The sequence below is a fragment of the Phocoena phocoena genome, chromosome 20 (genome assembly GCF_963924675.1).
Source record: "Phocoena phocoena chromosome 20, mPhoPho1.1, whole genome shotgun sequence".
NCBI classification, from domain to species: domain Eukaryota; kingdom Metazoa; phylum Chordata; class Mammalia; order Artiodactyla; family Phocoenidae; genus Phocoena; species Phocoena phocoena.
This window is the reverse complement of record NC_089238.1, coordinates 29,386,478-29,394,434: the sequence shown is the minus strand read 5'-3', so window position 1 is coordinate 29,394,434 and position 7,957 is coordinate 29,386,478. Positions and strand designations below refer to the sequence as shown.

The window sequence follows — 7,957 nt, the reverse complement described above, 5'->3', positions numbered from 1 at the left end:
AAAGAGAAGAAAAAGCAATGACCTAGAAATCGAATATATAGAGAGTGGGAAAGACAGACGGATAGAGACAAACAAAGGAGGGGGAGGGAGTGAAACTGCTCGAGTCAGGTGGAAAAGGATGATCCTGGAGAGGTAAAAAAAAAAAAATAACGTCAGTCGCGCCGAGGGGCAGGTTTCCCGATCCTGGCAGTTCTGTGCGCTGTGCATCTCGGCTGCTTGGAGAGCCAAGGGCGCGGGCCAGGTCGGGGAGAGGCAGGGGCGGAGTGGGGGAGCGAGGGGCCGGCCGGCCAGCCGGCCTGGCGCGGCTCCTTGGGCGGCCCGGCCCGCTCCGCTCCGGGTGCCCGGGCCCGGCTGGGCGCCCACCCTGCGCGTCGCAGCCTCTCCCTCGCCGAGAGCGAAGTTGGCAAAGTTTCTCCCAAAGTTTCCCCGTCGCTTCTCTGGACCCAGGGAGGGGCTCCGAGGCCCTGGCGGCTGGTGGGGAGAGGCAGTCCGTTATGGGGCGGCCCTGGAGGCCGCGGCCCCGCGCCTGCTGGGATACTCAGGGTCCGGATTCCTGGTCAGACACAAACCCCTCCCGGTGCGGACACCAGGCCACGCACTCGGGCGTCTGCTAATAGCAGAGAGAGAGAACGCAGAAGAGAGAGAGAGAGAGAGGGAGAGAGAGAGAAAGAAAAAAATATTCTCAGCTCAATTTAAGTCTCATGGAAAGGGCTTACAACTGTAATTAAATCATTAAATTCTTGTCTACGCTTCACAGAGCGGAGAGAAATTAACTTCCCACCAACCTCATTTTCTATTTGAACATGAAATAATGATTTTCTGCCCGTCTAATTACAAAGCCAACATCTGATCAAGCCAGCATCCAGAGGGGATTATCGCATGCACGAGTATTAGACCTCATTACCAGCTTGAGTGCAAAATTATTACATCTTGTAATTGGATGGTGAGATTTATATACAGATCGGCCCGGTTTCTGTAAGATTGTAATTACAAGCTTCGTTGGTTAGCTACTTATCAGAACTTTGCAGGAAAACAAAACAAATGACTGAGGAAAACGAGCATTTCATTAACCTGTAACCCGAGCGCGGGGGGAGAGAGCGGTGGGAGCGTGCGCCAAGGCGTCTGCAGGAAGCCGAGGGATCGCGGGTCCTCACTGCAGCCCGGGGACTTCGGGCCTGGGAGGGAAGAACAGAAGATGGGCCTCGGCGGGTAAACTTAGGGCTACAGCGGCGCCCCGCGATGGGGACGCGTGGACACCGTGGGTCTGGGCAAGGAGGGGGTAGAAAGGGGGCCTGGTGGCTCGCGGCTCGTGTACAGTACGCAGCGCAGCCCCTGAGCCAGATGGGCCGCCGGCCCTGGGCACACGTCGGGCCGCGGCTCCAAGTGCGAGACCGGGGAGCGCTGCTGTGAGCGCTAAGCGAGTGATATGGACGCCCCCTTGCATTCCCCACACTCTGGGCCGCGTTGAGAAAGCGTCTACAGCAAGCCTCCGAAGCGCTTTGTGCTCTGGGAACACTGGAAGAAAGCGAGATGACGGAGAAGGGTTTGCGCGCGGCGCGTTTTTGCGCGCATGCCTTTCCCAAATCAACTTCCCGTGCACCTGCTTTTCCTCCCTGTGCGAGTGTGTCACTTTGACCCCATCTCGTGGATTAAAAATCCCTGGAAAAGTCTCGGCTGTCCTTGGACCCGTGAGTTCAGTTCGGAGCCGGGCTCCACCAGCCTGGTGGAGTTGGGGAGCCAGCGCCACGTCGGGGCTCGGCTGCCTAGGACTCTGCGTCACGACGTGGGGCGCGGATCGCCCGGGCCATGGCAGGGCTGATCTTATCTGGAGACTAGGGTAGCGGAGAGACCGATTCTGCTCGAGACCTGGGGCGCTTGGAGGTATCTAAATAATAGAGGTTCTTGGGTCCTTATCTGGGTTAGAGGTTCACCTTCCGGGCCACGGGTGCCCCGGCGTGGCTAAGTCATTGCGAACAGCCTCGCCCCTTCCCTGGCCTCTTTCCCGCCTCCCGCAGCCCGACACCGTCAGGTCGATAGCTGGTTAAGGCGGACAGAAGCATCATCTCCGGGGCTCATTGTTCTCTCTTTTCCTTCTGGAAGAGCTGAGTTAAATAGCGGCCCAGCGCAGCCCCAGTTTCCCCGCCTCAGAATCTCGCTCTTGTCTCCTCGCGGGTCTGGCGCCACTACTCTGCAAACTCTAGGTTTCCAGGGACGTCGAGGCTCCGGGTCTGACACTTAGGAAACGCTCCAGGCAATAAGGTTACTCTCAATTTTGTAACCCTGAGATTTTTCGAGAGAAGGTGAGCCCAGGATTCCCTACGCCACTTCGCTGAGAGGTTTAACTGAAAACGAAATCAGGCGCCGGGAAAACATTTCAAAGCCAGAGCTTCCCCTGATATCTCCTCTCCTGGGGAGACTCCAGTTAAGGCCAACACCCGGCACCAAGCATAAGCAGGCGGGGAGGAGATTAGGAAAGCAGTCTGACCCAATTTGAGAAGGCCGCCCCTTAGTTTCCCCAATCGAACCCCAAACCGAGCTGCCCCCAAACTTTCCCTTGCGTTCCCCCCAATTTTCTCGGCCTTCACACCTACTGGAGACGCCGACCCGTGCGAAGACTGGTAGAAAGAGGCGGGAAGTGGGGTGGGGTCAAAACTGGGTGCCCGCGGGACTCCCCACTGGCGTTCCCTGTTGTTGCTGAGACCAGAGAGAGCCGGGGCCAAGATTCCACCATCCCTCCACTCTGGTGGAATTCGGATTCGATTCCTCTATCAATCAGCCCGCGGCGGCCAGTTTCCGCCTCCGAGCCAGGGCTGGCAACTACAAGGCAGTTACCGCCCCGGGTGCCGTCCCCGGAGCGCTCCTGCTGCAGGCCTGGCCTGTGCGTAGGTCGCCGCAGCGGCCTAAAGCGTTTAGCCCGAAGCCGCCGCAATACCGGGAATTTCAATCCTGCTCTAGGCTGCGCGCCCTAATCCGTGAAGGTGGGCGCCCGGCTACTGGGATTTCAGGTTTGGTTTAGGAAATATCCCACTATAAAACTAAAAGTCTTGCCTCCCATCCGCACCCGAGCGGGAGGGAGTATACCTGCCAAAAGAAAACAGGTTGGCGCAGAGACCCGGGAGCGGGACAAGGGGTAGTGAAACGAAGAATCTCTACGGACCGAAAATTCCAATATACAAACTTCTCCAAGCGCTCCCCGAAAGTTCCTGGAGCCTCCGCCACCCGGCTCCCTGCTCCTCCCCCATCCCACGCCAGCTTAGGGCACGGGCAGCCTCCACTTTCCTGACGTCGCTCCCCAGGATTCCCGGGGCGTCCACCCTTCGGCACCACCCCTACCCCCGCCATTTCTAAGACGGGATTCTGCACCCTGAAACCCGTGCGGCGTTAACGTGGTTAACTGCAGGATTTGGTCCTCTTGAGCAGGGGGCTGCTTCGCCTCCCTGGGCATACAGACGGTCCTTGAAGACTCCCTTAGAACGCACCCCCGATCCCTCGCGCACTCTTCAAGCTCCCTCCCTACGCCTGAGAGTGGCCAGGAGTCCAGAGGTGCGAGCTGGAAAGCGGACCCGGGCAGAGTAAAGCCCCAGCGCCTGGTCCAAGGTCTGGTCCCGACCCAGGCCCCGCGCGCCGGGGCGGGGGGAAAGGTACCGAGAGGCGGGAAGCGGGAGGGGCGAGCTGACCCCGTACTAACCCCGGTCCCGGCGCCTCTCGCCGCCCCCCCCTCCTCCCGCCGCGGGCCAGAGGGGGCGGGAAGGGACTAGCAGAGCCCGGGCTCCCGCCCCCGCCCCGCCCCGCCCCGCCCCGCCCTGCGCGCAGTATCCGCGGGGGTGGGCGGCCTCGCCTGCAGGGCGCCCAGGCGATTGGTGACTCGCGAAGGAGACGCAAGGAAAAGTCGAATAAGAGGGCGCGACGTCAGACCCGAGATTTGGGGAAGGGCGAGGGAGGGGGGTGAGGGTGGGGAAGGACACACAGACACAGATACGGACACGCACCCCCCGCACGACACCCCAAGTGTCCACAACTTTAGGCCGCCTTAGCCCGGGGCGCAGAGGCCGGGGTTGGGGGTGCGAGGAGTGTAGTGTGAGTAGAGAGAAATAGGTTTTAAAAAGAAAAGAAAGAGTGAAGGAAACAGAGAGGGGAGAGAAAGGAATAGTGAGAGAGGGAAAGAGAAGAGAAAGACGAGAGTTTCATAGCATCCAGGAAAGTGAAAGAGCCCGAAGGAGCGGAAGCGATCCTGGGGGTTGGTGGGGGGGGGGGGGAGAGGAGCGCAGAAAGGGGAGGGGAGAGGAAGGGCGAGGAGGGGGAGTGAAAACTAGAGGAGGGCGAGGGAAGCGAGGCGCGACACAGCTCGGGGAGAGGAGGGCAGTGAGAAGCGAGGCGCGGGCAGAGGCAGCTCCGGCTGCCGAGAGGAGGGAGCGCGGCGCAGAGAGGAGGGGCTTGCGGGCCCGTAGAAATGTCAATCAGAGCCCGGAGCCCCGGGAATCTCCGCCAATCTGTTCGGACCTGACCTGGCTCCTTGCCTCCGCCGCCGCCGCCGCCGCGGAACAGATCAATAGGCAAACGCCGAGCGCAGCGCAGCGCGGGAGGCAGCGCGGCCCCAGCCCGGCCCAGCCCCCGATGCGCGCCGCAGCCCGCGGGCGGCGCTGAGCTGGGCGGCCCCAGGGGCCGGGCCCCCTCTCCGTCCGTGCCCCGCGGGCCACCATGTCCTTCCCCCAGCTCGGATACCAGTACATCCGCCCGCTCTACCCACCCGAGCGCCCGGGGGCCGCCGCCGGCGGTGGCAGCGCTGGGGCACGGGGCGGCCCGGGAGCCGGAGCCTCAGAGCTGGCTGCCTCGGGGTCCCTGTCCAACGTACTCTCGTCCGTGTACGGGGCGCCCTACGCCGCGGCGGCAGCGGCAGCCGCAGCCGCCCAAGGCTACGGCGCCTTCCTGCCCTACGCGGCCGAGCTGCCCATCTTCCCGCAGCTGGTAAGTGGCCGGGGAGCCGCAGCGGGGAGGTTGGAGCTGGGGCGCCGTACGAGGTGTACGCGCGGGAGTAGACTAGAGGGGCCTGGGCCGGGAGGGTGGAGGCGGCGATGGCCAGCGCTCATCCACGCTCCCTTCGCGCGTGTCCCTTCCTTCTCCCTGTGCGTACAGGGCACGCAGTATGAGCTGAAGGACAGCCCGGGGGTGCAGCATCCGGCCGCGGCCACCGCGTTTCCTCACCCGCACCCCGCCTTCTACCCATACGGCCAGTACCAGTTCGGGGACCCGTCCCGTCCCAAGAACGCCACCCGGGAGAGCACTAGCACGCTGAAGGCCTGGCTGAACGAGCACCGCAAGAACCCCTACCCCACCAAGGGCGAGAAGATCATGCTGGCCATCATCACCAAGATGACCCTCACCCAGGTGTCCACCTGGTTCGCCAACGCGCGCCGGCGCCTCAAGAAGGAGAACAAGATGACTTGGGCGCCCCGCAGCCGCACGGACGAGGAGGGCAACGCTTACGGGAGCGAGCGAGAGGAGGAAGACGAGGAGGAGGATGAAGAAGACAGCAAACGCGAACTGGAGCTGGAGGAGGAGGAACTCGGGGGGGAGGAGGAGGACACCGGGGGCGAGGGCCTGGCTGACGACGAGGAGGACGAGGAGATCGATTTGGAGAACTTAGACGGCGCGGCCGCGGGGCCCGAGCTGGCCCTGCCTGGCGCGGCGCACAGGGACGGCGATCTCGGCCTGGAACCCACCTCAGACTCCAAGAATAGCGACTCCGACGACAGTTCCGAGGGCTTGGAGGAGCGTCCACTGCCTGTCCTGAGTCTGGCCCCAGTGCCACCGCCGGTGGCCGCGACTCCGCCATCACCGCCCTCGCCCTCAGCAGGCCTGGACCCCTGCGCTCCCGCACCAGCGCCCGCCTCGGCCCTGCAAAAACCCAAGATCTGGTCCCTGGCCGAGACCGCCACAAGCCCGGACAACCCGCGCCGCTCGCCTCCGGGCGCGGGGGGTTCTCCCCCCGGGGCAGCCGTCGCGCCCCCAGCCCTGCAGCTCTCTCCGGCCGCCGCCGCCGCGGCTCAGAGACTCGTCTCGGCGCCGCTGGGCAAGTTCTCCGCTTGGACCAACCGGCCGTTCCCAGGCCCACCGCCCGGCCCACGCCCGCACCCGCACCCGCTCTCCCTGCTGGGCTCGGCCCCTCCACACCTGCTGGGACTTCCCGGAGCCGCGGGCCACCCGGCCGCCGCCGCCGCCTTCGCTCGGCCGGCGGAGCCCGAGGGCGGAACAGGTGACTGCGGAGCCCAGGATGCGGAGGGAGGGGGCGAGTTTGGGGGTCGCGCCCGGGCAGGTCCCGGGGGGCGCAGGGCGCTTACCACTCCGCTCCCGCCTCCCGCGGTCCTGGGCGCCAGAATGGAGCGATCTAAAGCCCTTCCTTTTTCTCCCGCTTCCCGTAGATCGTTGTAGTGCCTTGGAAGTGGAGAAAAAGTTACTCAAGACAGCTTTCCAGCCCGTGCCCAGGCGGTAAGAGACCCCGAGCTGGGGTGGGGTGTTGGGACTGGCAGTCGGGGGCAGGGAAGAATGCGGAGGAAACTCGGGCTTCTGCCCCCGGGGGAACGCAGCTAGGACGAGCTTCTAAAAGGGGACGAAACGTACTCCTCCGTCGTCGCCACGGGCCCAGAGATGGCTCGAGAGTCCCAGTCCAGACACCCGGGCGGGGCCTAGTGTACCTCGGAGCGGGCGGTGGCTCCGTGAAGCTCCACCACCTTCCAGCAGTGCACCTCGGGTCTTGACGCCTCCCGCCCAACCTTATAGTTAAACCGGAAGACCAGCATCTACAGCTGGACCTCATTGCACATTGAGATGTCTCCCTTCCCCCGGCCTCAGCCCCGGGTTGGGTCTCCCAATGCTAGGCAGCGTCGGTGCCCCTAACTCACTTCCTTTGCTACCACTGCCTCTCTCTTGCAGGCCCCAGAACCACCTGGACGCCGCTCTGGTCTTATCGGCTCTCTCCTCATCCTAGTTCTTTTTAAAAAAAATTTTTTTTAAATCGTTGTAATAATTGTAAAAACCAAATCGCTCTGTATAGTTATGACTTGTAAGCATGTCCGTGTATGAATACCTAAAAAGAAAACGAAACAAAAAAAGAAATAAAACAAATCTCCCCCCGGTCCTCCCCCGGTGGTTTCTGTACCCCACATTAGCTGAGTTTGTGAGGTTTGTTCGGTTGATTTGGGGGGGGGGTGGAGTTTCAGTGAGAATAAGCTTGTTTGACTTTTTTTGTATATACAGAAAAATGTACATATGTGTGAACCAAATTGTACAAGAAAGTATCTATTTTTGGCTAAATAAATGAGCTGTTGCCACTTTGACTATAACCTGCCTGTCTGCCCCCGGAGGGATCTGTTTGGTGCTTTTCGTTTTGTTTTGTTTTACACCCTCATCCCCCCATGTTTGAAGAGTCGCCCGAATCAGCGGAAGAGAAGCAAGGCGAGTCAGGGCCCTGTAGTCGGAGGACGGCGGAGGAGAAGCTGGAGTGGCCGGGCTGGGGGCGCCGCTGGAGAAGAGAAGGTTGGAGAAGTACCTGGGGCGCCGGAGAGAAAGGGCAGAGGAGACAGGTGGGAAAGGGGGCAAGATTACCTACAAGGAGCTGGGAAACTGGGCCCAACTCCCCGGTCCACTGGAGCAACCGCGGGGCCTTGGGGCCTTCTCTGATGACGCAGCAGAAAGACTGGGAGAAGGATCTGGACGCCTCCCTCCCCCATTCTTCGATAGGCACAATTGAGGCTTTCTCAGTCTTACATAAGGGGCTGTGCAAGCTCCGCTTCGGGCCCCCTTCCAACCACATTGATCCCCAGACTCCTCATATAGATGCAGGGATGTGGGGTGGCAGTGAGTTGGGGGGGTATGCAGGAGCGGGGAATCCAGGGGTGCACATCCTTTCCCCTTGGTGACTTTGCCCAGCCCACATTGCCCGTTGGGGCTCCGGGCGGCA

At 62.0% G+C, this 7,957-nt stretch overlaps 1 protein-coding gene across 1 annotated transcript; it reads left to right on the top strand.

Annotated features, from left to right (window-relative positions):
- The first annotated feature begins 4,538 nt into the window (after positions 1 to 4,538).
- On the top strand, positions 4,539 to 7,033 carry IRX3 (iroquois homeobox 3). Its single transcript, XM_065899159.1, has 4 exons — positions 4,539 to 4,965; positions 5,134 to 6,253; positions 6,420 to 6,486; positions 6,931 to 7,033. The coding sequence occupies exons 1-4, from the start codon at positions 4,699 to 4,701 to the stop codon at positions 6,983 to 6,985; spliced, it is 1,509 nt and encodes a 502-aa protein (XP_065755231.1). The 5' UTR covers positions 4,539 to 4,698; the 3' UTR covers positions 6,986 to 7,033.
- The last annotated feature ends 924 nt before the right edge of the window (positions 7,034 to 7,957 follow it).

What these genes read in the sequence shown, in the direction of transcription:
- IRX3 (XM_065899159.1), top strand. Translation starts at nt 4,699, where the DNA reads ATGTCCTTCCCCCAGCTCGGATACCAGTACATCCGCCCGCTCTACCCA. An exon ending in TGCCCATCTTCCCGCAGCTG is followed by an intron (nt 4,966 to 5,133) that starts GTAAGTGGCCGG and finishes CTGTGCGTACAG; the next exon opens with GGCACGCAGTATGAGCTGAA. An exon ending in TTCCAGCCCGTGCCCAGGCG is followed by an intron (nt 6,487 to 6,930) that starts GTAAGAGACCCC and finishes TCTCTCTTGCAG; the next exon opens with GCCCCAGAACCACCTGGACG.